The sequence below is a fragment of the Leopardus geoffroyi genome, chromosome B1 (genome assembly GCF_018350155.1).
Source record: "Leopardus geoffroyi isolate Oge1 chromosome B1, O.geoffroyi_Oge1_pat1.0, whole genome shotgun sequence".
In the NCBI taxonomy this organism is placed as follows: Eukaryota; Metazoa; Chordata; class Mammalia; order Carnivora; family Felidae; genus Leopardus; species Leopardus geoffroyi.
Genome location: NC_059327.1, coordinates 148,285,701 through 148,305,908, shown reverse-complemented (window position 1 = coordinate 148,305,908; position 20,208 = coordinate 148,285,701). Strand labels below are relative to the sequence as shown.

General features: G+C 37.7%; 1 protein-coding gene across 9 annotated transcripts in view; it reads left to right on the top strand.

The window, feature by feature from the left end:
- Positions 1-20,208, top strand: part of RUFY3 (RUN and FYVE domain containing 3) — an 81,121-nt gene that overhangs the window by 50,651 nt on the left and 10,262 nt on the right. For 6 of the 9 annotated variants that reach the window (XM_045473812.1, XM_045473813.1, XM_045473816.1 and 3 more), the window contains 11 exons: positions 687-860; positions 1,665-1,782; positions 2,614-2,715; positions 4,401-4,524; positions 5,873-5,934; positions 6,836-6,901; positions 8,171-8,240; positions 11,302-11,394; positions 12,509-12,592; positions 15,303-15,470; positions 15,969-16,066. In XM_045473812.1, coding sequence (XP_045329768.1) covers positions 687-860; positions 1,665-1,782; positions 2,614-2,715; positions 4,401-4,524; positions 5,873-5,934; positions 6,836-6,901; positions 8,171-8,240; positions 11,302-11,394; positions 12,509-12,592; positions 15,303-15,470; positions 15,969-16,066 — 1,159 coding nt within the window. Of the gene's footprint in view, positions 1-686; positions 861-1,664; positions 1,783-2,613; positions 2,716-4,400; positions 4,525-5,872; positions 5,935-6,835; positions 6,902-8,170; positions 8,241-11,301; positions 11,395-12,508; positions 12,593-15,302; positions 15,471-15,968; positions 16,067-17,833; positions 20,172-20,208 lie in introns of those variants that run through there. The other 3 variants (XM_045473819.1, XM_045473820.1, XM_045473821.1) reach the window with 1 other exon arrangement.

Below are 20,208 nucleotides of genomic sequence, written 5' to 3'. Positions count from 1 at the left end.
AAGTGAAGGTAGCAGGTGCCTGGATCGTGCCGAGTTCTGTCGGATAAAATGTGGTACTTAGTCCCTTTCATCAAATAGTTCATCACACCCTATGCTAAGTCTTAAAATTTTGGTAGTTAATACGGTTAATTATTTTTAGTTTATGTAATGTTTAGTTTAAATAACAATAATGCTAATTAACATAAATAGTAATACTAATAATGTCAATCGTATACTTGGAACAAAGTTTAAGTACTTTTTTTTTTTTCTACATTGCCTTTAATTTTTAGAGCACTTCACAAACTATGTAGAGAACGAGGTGGGCAGGGCCAGGGTGGAATCACAGAGACCAGTGTGAAGGTTGTGCAATAGTGAGGGAGCTAGGATGGGCACCCAGGTTAGGTTAGGGCAGAGGTGGTGGTGAGATTATTAAGACTGTACTCAATACTTGAAATTTGATAAAATGAGCAATTTTCACTGTTGCATCAAGGATATTCCTAAAGGAAACTGGCATCTTTCTTTTTTTTAACAGCAAGTACTTGGCAGAGAATACAAAACCACTGTCTCCATTCTTGCCAAGACACCCAACAGTCCTACCCACCATTGCTTTTGCACCTTCGATGCTAACGTCAACACAATGAAACATTGAATTTCTAAATGTGCTGTTTCCACTAACCAGGCTCCATCCTCTCCCTCTTTGGCCGTAGATCCTAATTATCTCATGGCTAACGAACGCATGAACCTGATGAACATGGCCAAGCTGAGTATCAAGGGCTTGATTGAATCAGCTTTGAACCTGGGAAGAACTCTGGACTCAGACTATGCACCCCTCCAGCAGTTCTTCGTGGTGATGGAACATTGCCTGAAACACGGCTTGAAGGGTAGGCCATGACCCCAGAATGCAAATGTGCACGCAGCTATTTTCTAGCAATACGTGCTCAAGAAAAGTGTTCTTTCTGGAGCCAAAGAATAAGAGGCTTGAATTAATAATATTAATCTATTGGAACGCACCCTATATGAGCACAGACAGGGAGACAGGGATGTGGTTGAATTAAAAGACATGCAGGGCTTAAATCCTTAAATGCTAGAGCTGGAAAGGACATTACGAGTATCTAGTCCAATACGGCAGTTCTGTTGGACAGGTGGAAACAGGCCTAGAATGGGAGGTAATTTGCCCAAGGTCACACAGTGAGTGGGGGCAGAGCAAGTGCTAGAATTCATATCTCCTGAGTCTTGCTTCTGTGTTCTTCCACTTGACCATAAGCTTTTGAGGGCAGAACCTGGTCTAGTTCACTTTGCTTCCTTTCCTGCTCCCTCCCCAGTCGTTAATAGCCTGTTTCCAGGTTACATATTCTTTCCCATTGGACTCTTTTCTTCACTAATACCACACAGCTTTAAGTACTATATTGTTAAAGCCTTTTATTGTTATTATTATAGGTCTAGTTATAAATTCTTCCTGAAAGAAGAAGGACTGAGTCTTGGGGAGTGGGGGATTTTTGGTTTTTACAAAATGTTATCTGTTCTGAAAGCATGAATAATTTCAGAACTGTCTGATAATGCAGAATTAATTCTCTGATAAAAAGGATTAAATAGATGAGAGAGAAGTGTGTATATGTGTTTGTGTGTGGAGGGCATGTTTATGTTGCAAGGGATATTAAAACATTGCTTTGTTTTTATCACCTTAGCTAAGAAAACTTTTCTTGGACAAAATAAATCCTTCTGGGGGCCTCTAGAACTGGTAGAAAAGCTTGTTCCAGAAGCTGCAGAGATAACAGCAAGTGTTAAAGATCTTCCAGGACTTAAGTAAGTTTAAGGTCCAGAATTCTGCTAGGAAAACATTAACCATTGCCTTCAAGTCTAAAGATAATGATGACCATAATCATTTATTTCATAACAGTCCAGAATGCATGCTGTTTTTATGAATATGTACTACTACAAGAGACTTGCTAATATAGAATATTAAGAGAAGTGTGTCTGTGAGGGATAATTATCACTAATTTAAAAGAGGTTGTATTCATATTAAAATGCCAAAATTTTTCTTATTTTTTTAAAAGTACTTGTGGGAATCAGTTAGAGTCTCAAGAAATCAGCTCTTAGGAGGGAGGTTGCTAGACCCAACTAAGAAAAAGAATGTGTTCAATGAAGTTTTAAGAGCCAAGATTAAAACCGTTGTCAAGTGGACCTCAGGAACTGACACTGGGAACCTGCCTCAGAACTCAAAAAGAGGACTGATCATTTTCTCAAATTAGACTGGTTTAACTTTAATCAGATAGAGGCCTGAATGGACTGTGTCCACATTGCGAGTATTTGGACACTTAAATGATCCACACTAAGTTTATGAGGATTTACCGATGCTAATGTGATAGGACATTTTCATTTGGGACTCCCAGAGGTTTTAATCTTCAAATTGTAGTCTCAGTAATTCATTCTTCACAAGAGCAGTTGTCCCAAACACACCCCTAGTCCCACCAGCCCACACAGAACTCCTCACATAGGAATGTGGGAGAATAGGTTGTAAGGAGCACCTCAGTGTGCATGTTATTACTGGGGACTATTAACAAGAGTAAGTGAATCTGTCCCACTATGGCCTCTATCTCTGCTACGTGTAGTTGTTGGATTCATGTGTTTCTGTAGGACACCAGTAGGCAGAGGAAGAGCCTGGCTTCGTTTGGCATTAATGCAAAAGAAACTCTCAGAATACATGAAAGCTTTGATCAATAAGAAGGAACTTCTCAGGTATGAACATCTTATTGAACTTTGTTCTTTTCTTGCTATGTTCTATATTTTATATGAGGTCAAATCATATAAATTTGCTGTTTTTGCAGATCAAAAATAGTTGTTTCATGACAATTTCACATAGTTCAACTAATACTTCCTCCCATACCTCACACACACATACCCAAGAATAGATGCTTATTACATGTGTTCAGTCTGTCACTGTGGCATATATATGGTCCTTTGCAGGGTAGGCTAAAACTTAATACCCCCAGAAAACAGGAAAGGCTTTTGACTCAACCTTAGCATTTACCCAGATGCAATAAGACAGGAAGTTGACATGTTACATTAAATTTAAAAACAGCACACAAAATTCTAGATGGATTATAGACACAAATGGCAAAGAGGAAACAGTAAAAATTTTAGAAGACAATATAAGGTAGACAAAAATTTCTTAAACAAGACATAAAAAATTCTCCCTGTTAAAGAAAAAATGGATACATTGGTCTACATTAAAATGAAGAACTTCATTCATCAAAAGACACAAGATTAAAAGGCAATCCATAGAGTATGAAAGGAGATAATTGTAACACATATATTGAATAAATGATATGAATCAGGGTATGTGAAGAGCTCCTTCAATCCAGTAAGAAAAAAGCAAGGGCGCTCAGGTGGCTCATTTGGTTAAGCCTCCAACTTCAGCTCAGGTCATGATCTCGCAGTTCGTGAGTGTGAGCCCTGCATCGGGCTCCGTGCTGACAGCTGAGAGTTTGGAGCCTACTTCAGATTCTGTGTCTCCCTCTCTCTCTGCCCCTCCCCTATTCGTGCTCTGTCTCTCTCTCAAAAATAAACATTAAAAAAAATTTCTTTTTTTTTCAAAAAAGGATAGATGAGCAAATGTAAAAATGGGTAAAGGATTTGAACAGGCGTTTCACAAGAGAAAATCAGAATGGCTAGTAAACATTAAAAAGAGGGGTGCCTGGCTGGCTCAGTGGGTAGAGCATGTGACTCTTGACCTTAGGATCGTGAGCTCAAACCCATGTTGGACATAGAGATTACTTTAAAAAAATATAAATGTAAGGGCACCTGGGTGGCTCAGTGGGTTGAGCATCCAACTCTTGATTTCAGCTCATGTCACAGTCTCATGATTCATAGGATTGAGCCCCACATGCTTGCAGCACAGAGCCTGCTTGGGACTCTCTCTCTCTCTCTCTCTCTCTCTCTCTCCCTCTCTTAAAATAAACTTTAAAATATATATATTTATATATATATACATAAGTTCACTAGCCATCATGTAAGTGCAAATTAGAACAACAATGTGATACACACCCACCTACAAATAAAGCAGATCTCCGAGGCAAATTTTTAAAAAACCATTTTTTAAAGATGCATTAAAGATGGAAAAATCATCCCTTGCATCTCAAATACAAATATGTGGGGAAAGTATAAATAATCACTTCAGTGAAACTACCATTCTGGTCACTTCTCTTTCAGCTAGACTGTCTATTATCTAGAGTCTATTCATGCACCTATTATCTAAAATAAAGTATTCAGACTATCCCCCCCCTCTTTTTTTTAACCTTTTCTCTATTATCATAGTACCCATATTCAACTATGAGGCCAGCATTTTCTGCTTGTCTCATGATTACATCATTGGATTCTTGAGATTTTGTTACAACAGAGCATTCTGTGGATTTCTCTTACAGCGAATTCTATGAACCCAACGCCCTCATGATGGAAGAAGAAGGAGCCATAATTGCTGGTCTCTTGGTGGGTCTCAACGTCATTGATGCCAATTTCTGTATGAAAGGAGAAGACTTGGACTCTCAGGTATGCACAATGTGCTCAGTTACAAAGTGCGTCACTCTGAGTTTTGTTAGCTCAGAATTTGGGTTGATCAGATTACACCAACCAAATTAAGAGAAATTCTGTGAGTCATGAATAGTATTTGTAAAAATTTTGATGTGAATATAAGCAATTACTTTGTTTTTTCTTCTGATTTGACTCATTTATGTATTATGAGTGTTTTTCAAATTTTCTCTTGACTGTGACCCCTGTTTAAAATAGTTTGTACAGACTGGCGCACCTGGGTGACTTAGTCAGTTGAGCGTCCAACTCTTGGTTTTGGCTCAGGTCACTATCTCACGGTTTGTGAGTGCTAGCCCCGCATGGGGCTCTGTGCTGACAGCTCAGAGCCTGGAGCCTGCTTCGGATTCTGTGTCTCCCTCTCATCTTGCTCTTTTCCTGCTCGCACTGTGTCTCTGTCTCTCTCAAAAATAAACATACATTAAAAATTTTTTTAAATAAAAATAAAAAAAGAATACAGACTGAAGCCAAACTGTTTAGGTTCAGATTCTGCTTGTTTATTTCCTAGCTGAATAAATTTTGTAGTTTCTTGATGCTTCACATTTCTTAGCTGAAATACAGGGATTTAAAAAAGAGTATCTGTATCTATGTCTTATAGTTATTGTGTGGAATAAAAGAATTAGTAACGTAATTCACCTAGTACAGGGCCTGGCACGTATTAATTGCTTACTAAATAAAGCTGTTGCTTTCATTCTGACTCGTTCTCACCCCTTCTCTATGAAATACTGCAGCAAATTTCTGTTACGTTTTACTCTAAGAAAATGGAAAAGGAAATATGATATTTTGACCTGTATTAAAAAAATAAGTAAACTGAATAATGAAATAGCAGTCCTGAAAAATTTAGACATAATGCATCAATGAAAGTTTGGAAGAATAGATATCAAATTGTTACAGTGGTCCTATCTGGGTGGTTGGGATTATGGGTGTTTTGTATTACATCCTTTTATTTATCTGTATTTTCCAAAACTTCTTTAAGGAACTGTGCATTCTCTTTGTAATTATCATTTTTAAACTATTATTCCTGTAAGTGAATAGGGATTCAGTAGCAAAATACTTGAAAGACACAAAAGAGAAAGAAACTTTAAACCTTAAATTTATATTAAGCATTCTCTTGACTTTCTTGTCAAAATCTTCTGTTGACTTGCATGATCTGGTCTTCTGGTCCTATAAAAGTAAAACATTACATTTTCATCAAAATTCCTAATAACTGTCATGACTTCATTGCTGTTCTGAGTGCCCAGAAAGAGATATTGTATTATGCCTCGGAAAAAGTATCTAATTTTATGTTAAATTCTGAAAATTCTCTTTGTAGGTTGGAGTTATAGATTTTTCAATGTATCTCAAGGATGGGAACAGCAGTAAAGGTAGTGAAGGGTATGTACAAAGAAAATTAAATTTCTTTTCTCTTTAATGTTCTTCAATAGCATTTAATGTTTACAACAGTAGTGCTTTAACACACTTGCTGGAAGAATTTCCGATGATATAGCTTTAATAGAATCTTGCCAAAAGTATCTGACTATTGTGCATGCTAAGCCCTAAAAGGGTTTTGGTTAAGTGGTTTTCTACTGTGTGGTTCAGGGGCTAACAAAATAAAATAAAAAGGTTTATAAAAGGAATCCCTTGCTCCTTCTCTTGAAGTAGTGTTTGAAAACGTGGCCTTCTTGATCAGAAAATTGCATTCTCCATTTCTTAAAATTTGAAATATTAAACATACGATATGGGGTTATGTACAATGTTAACATTCGGGGTAATGAGGTGAAGAATAAACGCAAACTCAGCACTGCTTTTACAGCTCTTGTAAGTGTAAAATTACTTCAGAATATCCACATGGCCCTTAGAAATTAGACCTCAGAGGGGCGCCTGGGTGACTCAGGCGGTTAAGCATCCGACTCTTGATCCCCACTCAGGTCTTGATCTCACAGGAGAGTTGTTGTTATAATACCAGCAAAGCTAAAAAGGCTACCAGTTGTGAGATGAAAATTTTTATTTTTAAATGCCTCTGATAAATTATAGTGTTATACCTATAACCTGAGTTATTAAGGGACTTAAGCTATAGCAAAGGCTTTATTAATATGGAGAATTTTTTTGTTTCTTTTTTAAATCTCTGAGTCTTTCTTGTTTGAGGGCATTATACATCAGGTCTGTCTTCTGGTTTCTGTGCTACAATTTTCTTTTCTCTGTTATATGAAAAGATTAATGGAGGGAGGATCTTGGTGTTTCTAATGTTATTTATTTTATTTCTGTTTTTTCCTCCCACTCTCCCCTCCCATCCCAGAGATGGCCAAATTACTGCAATTCTGGATCAGAAGAACTATGTAGAGGAACTCAACAGACATCTAAAGTAAAGAATGAATCAATACTTTTACTTTACTGGGGATTTTGTTGCAAAGGAAGGAAAGAGTAAACTGATGAGCCATGAGATAAATTCAGGCAATACTCGATAAAAATAAATTGAATTCCTGCTTACCAGGCACTGAGCTAGGCACTAAATAAATGGCATTTAACTGTTTGGGTGACCTTTAGTGAAAGGCAGTTTAAGATTAGTATGTAATTATAACTCTAGTGATTGACTATGTTCAGTTAAAAATTCTTAACCATGTGACATACCCTGCTGAAACTAGCAGCCTTCTTGGTTCAGTAGATCCAGCCGCATATTTCAAGAGTGATCTTGGGTAATCCACTCATTGCCTTGGGACCTTTCGATTAATCTTGTTGGTCCCTTGGATTTGACATTTATACATTGAATTGATAGTATTAGTTTACCCTCTCTTTGCCATCACTACCATTATTTTCCCAAATACTAAGTATTTTTCAGAACTTCCAGAACATGAAACCATCTCCTCTTTCGTGAGGAGAGCGATCCAAATTCTGTTGGTGTTCTCAAGTACATTGATGTTCTTGTTATGCTATAAAGACTGTTGAATAATTCAGAAAAATTGATCTCTCCATCCATTAACTATTATCTTGCTTACAATTCTTTTAAAAAGATAACAATTTTAATAAAGTAAGACCTATTATATGATTATACCAGTATCAGTATAAATTTTGAGTAGTCTTGGTTCCAGCTAGAAAATTCAAGAGCAGTTTAAGTATATTTTCTCTGGAGACCAAGAACTAATAATGACTACAGTGAATTAATGGAGATATTAGTCAAGCAGAAGTATGCTTACATTTGATAGTGAAATAGAAGCATGACAATTACTTACTCTTTCATGCGTCAGCTTCGTTATCTGTCTTTGGGGATACCTAATGCATAGGGTTGTTGAAAGGAGTAAATGAAATAATGCAAATAAAATAATTTAGAAAAGTGCTCAGTGTATGGCAAGCACTTAATTCATGTAGTTTATTATTATATACTGTGCCGTGCATCAGCTCCTTAATTTCATCCAACAAGTACTTCTTAAATACAAGCTTCAGTGGCCAGGATGTAACAGTTAAGACACACAGCCACTTGTAAACTGTCTTAGAACCTGCAATTCTATCACGAATTGTGGACTTTAGACAATGAATGATAAATGCGATGGGTGTTTAAATGGAAAGTACAAGATATTGTTCTGTTTTTCAAGAGAAACCATTATGGTTTTTTGTTTTTTTTTTCCTTTCTTGATAGTGCTACTGTAAACAACCTTCAGGCAAAAGTGGATGCATTAGAAAAATCCAACACTAAACTGACAGAGGAGGTAAGTGTTTTGGAAACACTTTGATTGACATAGAATTTAATAATGTGCATTAGTGGAACCAGTCATTTCTATGGAACTTTGAAAATAAAGGACTTGGCTTTTTCAGATAATGTCTGTAATAGGACATAATCTCTTGTTCTGACTGAGAATGGCCAGCTGGCTTATCTCAGGGGTGTCTGTTATCCAGTTGGACTATGAAGGCGTAGAACCTGGGCCCATCAGATATCTTGCTTTCTTTTGCATGAATGTTTTGTCTGGGCTAGCCTAGAGTTAACCTTTAGCATATAGCTTGATGTTCGTTTGTTCACTCAACAAACATTTGGTACTGCTTACGTGCTAGAGCTAGAGAGAAATTTATGTGTGCATTGGTTGATGTGTGCCAGATTGGCAAGCTCCCACCCTCAAGGATCTCATTTTCTCCTTGGGGTGGTAGTGCAGATAATACAAAGAGCTCTGGTCAGAACACCAGCATTCCCTTCTTGTATGTCACACTGCTTACGAGTCATGTGCTTCTGAGCAAGTAAGTCACTTGACTTCCAGGAGGCCCCATCCCTCACTGGCAGATGAGGGTATTTATACTTCCCCTTTCAGCCTCACTGTTGCTTTGAAGATCACAGGAGAATATATATGTGAAAATCCTTAGGAAAGTCCCCAAAATAAGAATAAATATTAACCTCATTTTCGCTTCTGATTAGTAAAGACATTTTTTAACTTGCCAGCGGCTAAGCCACATATTTTTTTTTTCTTCAATAGCATTAGATGTTTCTATGAAAAATGTTACATAAAATTTTCTGGTGACAAAGACTTTCTCTTATGTATTTCTGATTATAACTACCCTGTTATATACTGTGAGATAGATTTGGTCTAAATAAAACCCAAGTTCAAGCACTGGTTGGGAAGATGCTGTTTAAACATTTTCCTTCAGAACATTTTCATTGTTACAACTTTCAAACACCTTCCTTATTTCTCAGCCTTGTGGGCTTCACTTTTGGATATAGATTCTTAAATTAAAACTTAAAGGAAACGGTCCTTAGAATTTTACTCTACAAAGCTTTTTTTTTTTTTTTAACATTTATTTATTTTTGAGAGAGTGAGAGAGAATGCTCACACGCCAGCAGGAGAGGGGCAGAGAAAGAGGGGGACAGAGTAAAAGCGGGCTGTGTGTTGACAGCAGAGAGTAGAGAGCGTGATGTGGGGCTCCAACTCATGAACTGTGAGATCATGATCTGAGCCCAAGCTGGAGGCTTAACTGACTGAGCCACCCAGGTGCCCCTCTACAAAGTTTCTGAAATACTCTGCATAGAAATTTTCTGCCGTGTTTCTGCTGCTCCTCTGTTGAGGCAATAAGGCCCAACAGTGAAGCATGGTCTCTAGAGCTGGGCTACGTGGATTCATGTCCCAGCTCTGGCACTTGCTAACTTTCTAATCCTGGCCAATAACTTAAGCCTCTATTTCTTGATCTATTTCTCTGTAAAATGGGGATGATAAAATAATAGTAAGGTTTTTGTGTGAATTAAATGGTAATACATAAAGGCCTAGACCAGTGTCTGACACATCATAAGCACCCAGTAAATATAGTTATTAATTTTATTCCCTCAGTCACAAGACTTGTCCTTCTGACCTAGATTTATTTTATTAGCAATATTAATTTATTCATTCATGTACTTATTTTACCAGTAACATTTATTTTATTGAAACCTTGGATTTGTAGAGATAGGTAAGCACTGTGTATAGGCTTTATAAAGAATAGAAAAGGCAAGTCAGATCTGTTTCTTCCATATGTCTCATTTCTTTTCCATATATCTATATCTGGATGTCTATTCCACCCAGATCTCTTTTCCATATATTTTGGATTTAAGAGGGCCAGTAAAAAAACAAAAACAAAAACAAAAAAAAACAAAAAAAACCCTCTTTTCTTTTCCTGAATGAATCAGTGTGATAAAGTGAGAAGTTATAAACAGATGATGATATAAAAATATCCACTTTATTATTGATAAAGCTGAATTAGAAGGCCCACTTGGAGATACAGACATAGTTTCCTAAAACTTTCTCTGATGTTAAAATCTTGGAAGAACCCATTTGAGGGTGTCTTTGGATCTAGAAAGCAGACCCACTTGTCCAGAGTTAACTTTTTTATGTACCGTGAGGCCCATGGAGGAGAGGGAAAAATGGGCTTCCAGACCCATCTCTAGAAAGCAGCCTGAGCCCAGATTCCTCTGTACTTACGCACTAGAACCAGAACTAAGCAGAACCTATGCTCACTGCTCATGAGGAGATCCCCTCCTGTTGGAATGGGGATATAAATGTTTCCCCTTAGCAGTGTACTGCTAATAACATTACCTTACCTGTTTAGGTGCTGAAATAAAAAAGTCTCTTTGATACTTAATGGTATCTTTTAGAGCAAGGACTTAGTTCATTTCTTTACTCTTAAAAATCATCTATCAAAGCTCTTATGTATCATTTATAAGATGAATCCCAAGGCATGAGGTGACTTCTTTTTTTATATATAATGTTTATTTATTTATTTGAGAGAGAGAGAGTATGCATGCATACTTGCGTGTGTGCGAGCAGAGGAGGGGCAGAGAGAGAGAATCCCAAAAATGCTCCATGGTGTCAGCACAGAGCCCGCGCAGGGCTCCATCTCACGAACCGTGAGATCGTGACCTGAGCCAAAATCAAGAGTCCAACAGTTAACCACCTGAGCCACCCAGGTGCCCCAAGGTGACCTCTTTATTAAACATTTTAGAAATAGGTATTATAACAAAATATAAGTTACCCATGAGAATACCCTTGAGGTAAACCATCTTAAGTTAACATTTTGGTCCTGAAAAAGAGTTTACACAAAAAGCAACAGTAGATATTTTTTATTTTTACCTAACCTAGTTTAAAAATACTTTTCCTAACTTCCCACACCATGAGAACATTTTTATGCAGTCATAGATAACTTTATTTCCTTCTAAGAATATTCAAGCCTGAAAATCATGTCCTAGCAGATGATGAATTATCTTATCCTCTGTTAAAAAAGAAAAATAAAAGATTATCTTTTAAATTTTTTCAACAGCTTGCAGTTGCAAACAACAGGATTATTACCTTGCAAGAAGAAATGGAACGAGTTAAAGAGGAAAGCTCCTACATATTGGAATCCAATCGGAAGGTTAACCTTACTGGATTTATAAAGCATTCCTAGAGATGTGTTAATGTGTTAGCGGGGCGGTGGGGAAGGCCTGTACTCTAGAGGACTGTTTGGAAGTAGCAAACGTATAGCTACTTGACATATAGCATGCTGTTTTTACTAAGACTCCATGTAGAATCGAGTGAATAATGGAGGTTATGCCAGGGTGAGGCCCCTTCTCCTACAGATGCTCCTTGGCTTCTGTGCCACCTACATCTGTTTAAAGATTCCAAGAACAGGTCTCATTCAATTTCTTGTTGTTTTGTACTAATGATTTGCACTGTAGTTCAGGGTTATATTTATTCTATTAAATATATCATTGTTTTTAGTCCGTGGTACTATTTTGTAAGAAGTGTTTATCTGGTACCACTGGGAGTTACCATGTACATGAGTTTACCAGATAACTCAACCTCTTAAAGTATCAAACTTTTTATATATGTCTATACAGATTTTTTTGCAAACCTTTTATGTACTACACAATTCTAAGCAGTCTTAGATAGAGGACATAATTTAACACATTTAGCCCTTTATGATGACTGAAAATCATAATTACCAACAGTGGCAATTCTGTACTAAATTACAGTGATGCTACCGTAGGGACTGTTGGAACTGATAGAGCTTCTAGCACCTATACTTAAATGTTTCCAGGTTGCTCTGGGTGCTTTTTCTCTGCTATTATGATGTCACTGACATCTGTTGCTTCTCCCTGAAAGTATTAGTGTCTCCACACTCCCTTTTATCTTCATACTTCTAACCTTCTGTGACCTAAGAATCCAAATATCCATAGTAATTAAAATTATTCTAAAAAGGAAGCAACTAGGCTCTGAGTGGGGATGAAGTCATTTGCTGTGAGTAATGGGTTTGGCTTTAGTGTGTGGACTTTGTGAAAACAAATGTGATTTCTCAGAACAGAATTTTTTATTTACTAAGCTTCTTCAATCTCTTTGTTGTCTTCATTCATTGTTACACCCGTTTAACCACATATAATCATTTTTCCTTACTAAACAGCAGTACTAGCGTCAGCTAACGCTGTACAGGGTTTTTTTTTTTTTTTTTAATCCTTAAATATATTTACTATTTCGTGTATCTCTTCAAGGGTCCTAAGCAGGACAGAACTTCAGATGGGCAAGCACTGAGTGAAGCCAGAAAGCATTTAAAGGAGGAGACACAGTTGCGACTGGTAAACTTCACTTACGTTCTAGTAGTTCAGAAACCCATTAAACATAAAGGCCCACTTAGAGAGGTTTGATCTTACAGACCAGGGTCAGGAACATTAATAGTGACCTAACAGATTTTTGTAGATCCTAAAAAACTGTTTCTCACTCTTCTTTTTTCTTTTTTTAATTTTGAGTATGTTTATTGTGAATATGGTTCTACATAAAGGCAAGTTTTCATATGGTTGATTTTTACCTTCACTGGGCATTAGTTGTATAAAACACTCTTAACCAAGGATATTACCTTCTTCCATAGGAAGGGCTAGCTGCTAATTGATTAATACAGTGCATATTAGAAAACCATAGGAAATTTGGGGGGCGCCTGGGTGGCTCAGTCAGTTAAGCATCTAGCCCCAGCTCAGGTCATGATCTTGGGGTTTGTGGATTTGAGCCCCGCCTTGGATTCTGTGCTGACAGCTCAGAGCCTGGAGCCTACTTCGGATTCTGTGTCTCCCTCTCTCTCTGCCCCTCCCCTACTCACGTCTCTCTCTTTCTCTCTCCCTCTATCTCTCTCTCTCTCTCTCTCTCTCTCTCTCAAAAATAAATAAACATTTAAAAAATTAAATGAAAAAATAAGATATTTAAAAATGGTAGGAAATTTTTAATTATCTGACTCAATTAAAATGACATCTAGAAAACCCTCTTAGCTAAGTCTTAGCGTGGATTTTTTCATATCATAATATTTGCTAATGAGAATATTGTGCATACAGAGCTCTTCTGTGACTCTTATAATGATACTTTAATTAGTTGTTTCTATGACTTCTTTTTTTTAATTAATTTTTTATTTGAGTGTAGGTCACACACAGTGTTACATTAGTTTCAGGTGTATGTTTCTCACTTTTTTTTTTTTAATTTTTTTTTTTTCAACGTTTATTTATTTTTGGGACAGAGAGAGACAGAGCATGAATGGGGGAGGGGCAGAGAGAGAGGGAGACACAGAATCGGAAACAGGCTCCAGGCTCTGAGCCATCAGCCCAGAGCCTGACGCGGGGCTCGAACTCCCGGACCGTGAGATCGTGACCTGGCTGAAGTCGGACGTTTAACCGACTGCGCCACCCAGGCGCCCCGTTTCTCACTTTTTTTTAATGTTTATTTTTGAGAGAGAGACAGATAGACAGACACAGAGCATGGGTGGGGGAGGGGCAGAGAGAAAGAGGGAGACACAGAATCTGAAGCAGGCTCCAGGCTCTGAGCCATCAGCACAGAGTCCAACATGGAGCTCGAACTCACAAACTGTGAGATCATGACCTGAGCTGAAGTCAGACACTTAACCAACTGAGCCACCCAGAGCCCCGTTTCTCACTCTTTTTGAACCCATATTCCCTATAATGCTTTCTCAGTCCATTTTCAGAGACAGCTTTTGTAGTTTTATAGTTTCTGTTACAAGAACATAAGGTATATGGGACCTACTTTTTTAAACTTTATGATCCAAGCCCCTGTGAAGATTCTGATTTGTCTCCTTAGAGGGTGTGTGTGTGTGTGTGTGTGTGTGTGTGTGTGTGCATAAATGTATAATAATGAATAATACTCTTGTAATAGATTTTATATAAGTATTAGTATATTAAGACACCCCTTATTATACTAATAAGTATTAGTATATTAATATTAGTATATTAATATTAATATATCAATGATATTGATATATTAACTCCTGCAATTTTGATAATATGACAGACAAAAGGATCTCCCCCCACCAATAGTGTTTCTGAAAATAGGGAAGAGCCTGCAAATAAAGGTGCCCTGCTTTGTACTAAAAATTATCACCAACTAACAGTGTAAGAATAGAATTTCAGGAGTTCTGAGAAAACAGCAATATAATCTTAGTATCCTTGAAATGACTATCATTTTCCTTCTATGTGTTTATGGATTAGAGCTCAAAACACTTTCTATGAGGAAGATTCTAGAAATAATATATGTCAGCATTTTAAGAAGCAGTCTCATTTAATCATGCTACCCATGCACAAAGAAGTACCTCAGATGGCACATCAAAATCAAAATCTTACACAAAATTTTCCACATTCCTTATGTCACAATAAGATACATGTTTGTTAAAAAAGAAAAGAAACCAAGCAAGTAGGTCCTAGATATGCCCCAGGCACAGCATGGATGCAGAAGAACCTCAGGTCTTTGTATCTTTGATCATCCAAATAATGTTGCACTAATAATGGTTGAAACAAAAATGGGTTTCATGTTAAGTGAATATAAAAATTCAGTTAGCCATATCGATCATTCCCCGTTATTGAGATGTTTATGGTGGGGACCTAAAGTATCTTTTGGGTTTCTTGAGCTCTTGAATATGTCAGTAACATCCACATTGAAGAGAACTGCATCTGTTTCATTTTATTGGTAGCTACTGTAGCACTCTATATACATTTCCATAATAGGACATGACATCCCTTCTCTTACTATCACGGAGTGTCTCAAGTATGTGCATATTTTACACAGATTAAATAGCAGTATCTTGACCTACCAAGTTTTTCAGATTTGTAAATTACTGAGTAAATATTTTTGTGATGATCCTAATTATTGTTGTTAATGTCTCTGCATTGGATGATAATTTCTACCTATTTTGCCAAAATATTCAGACCTGAGAGTTCACACCTTTTCCTTTGGAATTGCAGAGTTTGAACTTAGTTGATGAAAGAGAATAAGCAGTTTATTTACCTTTGGGGGCAGGATGTTGAAAAAGAACTGGAGATCCAGATCAGCATGCGACAGGAGATGGAATTGGCTATGAAGATGCTGGAGAAGGATGTCTGTGAGAAGCAGGACGCCCTGGTGTCTCTGCGACAGCAGCTGGATGATCTCAGGGCTCTCAAGCATGAACTTGCCTTTAAGCTGCAGGTAGGGGGAATAAGAGGAATAGGCTCACTGGCTCTCCAAGATCCCTGGGCTTCCCAGAGTCGCATCTCATTTTGAGGCTAGCTGCCAATAAACCACTTTAAGAATCAGACCATTGCAGGGTCCCGTGTTGCTGTTCTGGAAAGCCATGGTCACTTTTCAGATTGTAATGGGAAAGGGGGTCTGTTACATCCATAAGATAATTTCTACTCTCCAGCCTAACCTGCCAACTGAGTTCTGTATTCCATTAGCTTTTATACTGAAATGTGATAAATTGATGAACCTTCTGATGTTCATTTTTGTGGCAAAGATGCTTACAGCAATATTAATATTAAACATTGCTTTTTGTTTCTTCTCCACCAGGAAATTAACTGGTATACAAATATATGAGCATTTCTATTTCTCTATTTCCCACTTACTCGTAAGGTTCAAGAGGCCTGTGTGATTTATTTCAGGACTTTATGTTATATGTACATCACTCATACTTCTTTTCTGTAACAGAGTTCCGACTTAGGAGTGAAACAGAAAAGTGAATTAAACAGTCGCTTGGAAGAGAAGACTAATCAGATGGCTGCTACCATCAAACAACTCGAACAAAGGTAAAAGTGCTGTTTCTTTAGTGAAACACTTGGGGCTTTTAGTGCTGGAAGTAAGAGAAGTGTGCTCTGCATTTGGCAAACAAAGTGTATGAGATTCTCCCAACTTAACACCAGGCATGCTGGTAGAAAGCCAGTTAAATTTTGTGTTTCTCTAAGATGTCACTGAAAACATTTTTAAGAAACATATCAGCCTCTTGTGACTGTTTTGAACAGCAGAACAGTAACCCTCTTCCATAATCCCATTTCAGTGTCGTGTTGGAGGAGGGATAACCTGTGAGGATGAAAGCACTTTTAAATATGTTTACAGTTGTTATTTTCTTCTTCATCATTGAAGTCTCGGAATGCGTTGGTGCTAGTGATGTCAGGGGTACTGAGGGCCCTTCTAATGCTTTAGCTCCTTTCTCTCCTCCCCACCATCTCCCTCTTGTCTCTCCTTTCTTCTGAGCGGTTCTGTGTGCCCACTGTCACCCCTGCCCGCTATCTTAAATTTGTCTGCCTCCAGCTCTGTCCCCTCTGGAGACCAGTCTTGGGTTTTTGTCTTCTGACTGGCTGTTTCAACTGGTACCTACAATTCAGTCTGCCCGAAACACGTCCTCTTGTGAAGGAGTTGTGGCACCCACGGTCATTCTGTGTTGCCAGCCCGTGATGCCACCTTTAACACCCACTGGTCACCCTTCCTTTACTTGAGCAAAACTACACAGTTGCTGGTCCCTGCACATGCTTCCACTTTCCCCATCCATTCCTTCCCTAGTGGACCCACCAACTAGAAATGCCCTTCCTCTTCCCACTCCCTTGTTCTTGACATACATTTTTTTTTTTCAACGTTTATTCATTTTTGGGACAGAGAGAGACAGAGCATGAACGGGGGAGGGGCAGAGAGAGACGGAGACACAGAATCGAAACAGGCTCCAGGCTCTGAGCCATCAGCCCAGAGCCCGATGCGGGGCTCGAACTCATGGACCGCGAGATCGTGACCTGGCTGAAGTCGGACGCCTAACCGACTGCGCCACCCAGGCGCCCCTTGACATACATTTTTTACATTCAGACTCAAATGCCACCTCTCCAGAGCTTCCTCTGATACTTCTCTGATAACAGTAATCTACCCATTTGCCCTTGTTGGAATTCCCAGAGCCTTATATCCATACCTGCCCATAATGCTTACTTCTCACTTTCTGCCTCACGTTACAGCCTTGTGTGTGTGTGTGTGTGTGTGTGTACCTTCTGATGAGAGTGTGAGTTCTCAGGGTTAGTTAATGAATTTTTTAAGTTCCCTCGTTGGATCTGCCTCAGTGCCATGAAACATGCAAGATGTTCACTTAGCTGGTGCGTGAATGAAAGGATGAATGGGTTACTTCTTTTATTCAGATGATGCTTGACCAGGGGGTGGTCCTAAATGGCACTGCATATTAATGGTAACTCACAAGTTAATTGCAAATGAGCAAATAAGTTTGAAACTTCTGGTTTGACTGGTTTTTAATAAAAGAGTATCAGGTCTAACTAGGACATTCTCTAAGTGCTTGCTCATGAGCACTTACATGTTTATGATTTAACATTAATTTTGGTGTTCATAAGTTGTATTTTTGAAATGTTGTGCAAATTATTTTTTGATAGTTTTTTGACGTGGCACTTAAAGTAGACAGAACTAAAACAATGACTTCTTTCTTCATATATTAAGCTGACTTTTTCTCTTGTTATTTTTGTCTTTCCCGTTTATTCATTTTCTCATTCCCCTTTCACTCCATTTTTATTTTTATCTTACTAATTTAGTGAAAAGGATTTGGTGAAACAGGCAAAGACCTTAAATAGTGCAGCGAATAAACTGATCCCCAAACATCATTAGGCACTTTGCAAGTGGTCACCTCGCAAGTCTGACGTACAACTTAATTGTAAAGAAAGAAATCTGGAAGTTACTACATTTAGGCTCTGATTCTACATAAAATGTCACCAAAAATTGACTTTGAATTTGTTGGGACTTTAAAAAAAAAGAAAGGAAAAAAAAACCAGTTTGATATATAGGCTGTGGGTTTTTTTCTTCTTTATTTTCTCCCCAGAGTTAGAAACCTTAGTATAAGTTCTCAATTAATTGCCAAATAAACTTTGAGAAATTACTTCTGAGTTGACCGATAAACACACCATTTAAAAAAACACACACAAGAAAAGCCTAGGGAATTAATTAAAACCCAGTGTGCAGATTTTATTGATGCCTTTACAAGCAGTCCCTGACCATATCAGATTCCAGGTGCATTGTGTGTACCAGCAAGCCTGCTCGGCCACTGCGACGTAGTGAACAGGAGGTGACAGCGTATGGACTAGCACTCTCCTAAAATAGCTCTGTGTCTCCTAGGCCCTGGCCCCTTTCCACTTCTGTTGTGTAGGTTTACTCCCCAAGCCACGGATAAGTACTTAGCATCTCACTACAGTTCTATTCTCAGTAACCAAGATTGCTTGCAACTTTTTTGCCTTAGTGACTTTGGGGGGGGAGGGGGTGGGAAACCCGCATCATTACATTTCTTTAAAGTACATAGAGATAAAGGTAGTGATTAGGTAACTTATGATAACGTAATAATGTGGAAGCTTGGAAAACCCTCCTAATATTTGTCATCTTCTACCTCTGCCATTTTCCTGCAGTGCCACTTCCTATTTAGGTAGCTCAGAGAGAACAATTTTAATGAAAAACTCGTCTATTAAAAAAAAACAGAACAAAAAAAAAAACAAAAAAAAAACACTACACAATTTTCAAATCTATCTTGCTTTTCCTTTTGAAGCAAAGACAACAAGGTATAGACATGAGTGATGGTTCCCCACCTGTCATTCCTTGCTGGAAACATTGACTTAAGAGCTTCTATTACTTTCTGTTCAGATGGGGATTTGCTAGTCTCTAGGAAACTAACTATCTAATTTTATTAGAAAACCATCTCAAGGTAGGAAATAGATACATAAAAAACTCTTTATTATTATTTAGTCTAAAAACAAACATTCCCAGTAGATAACCACAAGAGTGATTAATTAGCAGGGCTTCTTTTTCTAAGTGACCCCAGATCTACCCCTTTCTAGGCTTTGCATTGTAAATAATCCTATAAATACTTGGATTTTTTTTTAATGACTTTTGATATGGGGGAACAGGCTGTACATAAGCCTTCATTCCTTCAAAAAGTCTTGACAAAAAAATGTTTTTTTCTCATTTTGGTATGATTTGCAGCATTTCAGCTGCTTAGGTGGGAACAAAGATAACCCCCCTTTGCTTCCAGCTTTTGAAACTCTTTACCTTCTTCTTGGAAAAACCAGAATTAAGAGAGTAAGATAGATTTCACTTGTGCTTCTATAGGTCCTTACAGACTTGAACCAAAGTCAAGTCAAAGAGCATATGACTAACCTCATGGAATATCCTGTGCTCTTGAACTTATTTTAGTTCTTATAATTTTGCACCTGTTCTTATTTTCATCAACCTTTTGTGGTGATGAATTGCCTTTTCTATGAGCATTTGGGAGGAGTGCTCAAACACTAAAATAAAACATTTTAAAGACTACAGATAGCATGCTTTCAAATTCTATTATATAGAGCCCCAGAGGTTTCACCTTTTAGAACATGCTTCTTTATAGGTGCAAAGTTATGGGATATATAGAAGAAAACATTCATTAGAATTCTCCAGAGAATACGATCAGGAATCTTACATAGGCCCGGTGCTGAGTTGTTTGTCCACTTAGTCACACACAACCTGGTGGGAATGGAAAAGGAAAGAGATGGCCAAACTCTGGCAAAGGCTTTTCCTTATAGAAACACCCGAAAAGCCTTGGTAAGGGTTAATGTGTAATGTCCGTGATTTAATATAATTTGTGGTTTAGGGAAAGGACCAAGAACATGTTCTAATTCCACATATAATAAGGTAGTTGCCCATTTGCAAGTTCCAGTTATGTGTGTAAAGCAGAAATATGAAGTACCAAACCTATTAGGAAATAAACACAAACAAAAGGTGGATTTGACTTTAATTACTGTGTACTTGAGGTTGGCTTTGGATATGGATTTTCTAAAAAGTGATGTTTTATTGTTTATCATCTAATGGCTGTAAACTGTAGTACTAGAATAAAAAAAAAAATTGGAAAATCAACTTTTCCTCTGCCTGGTTCACCTTCATCTTACTTTTC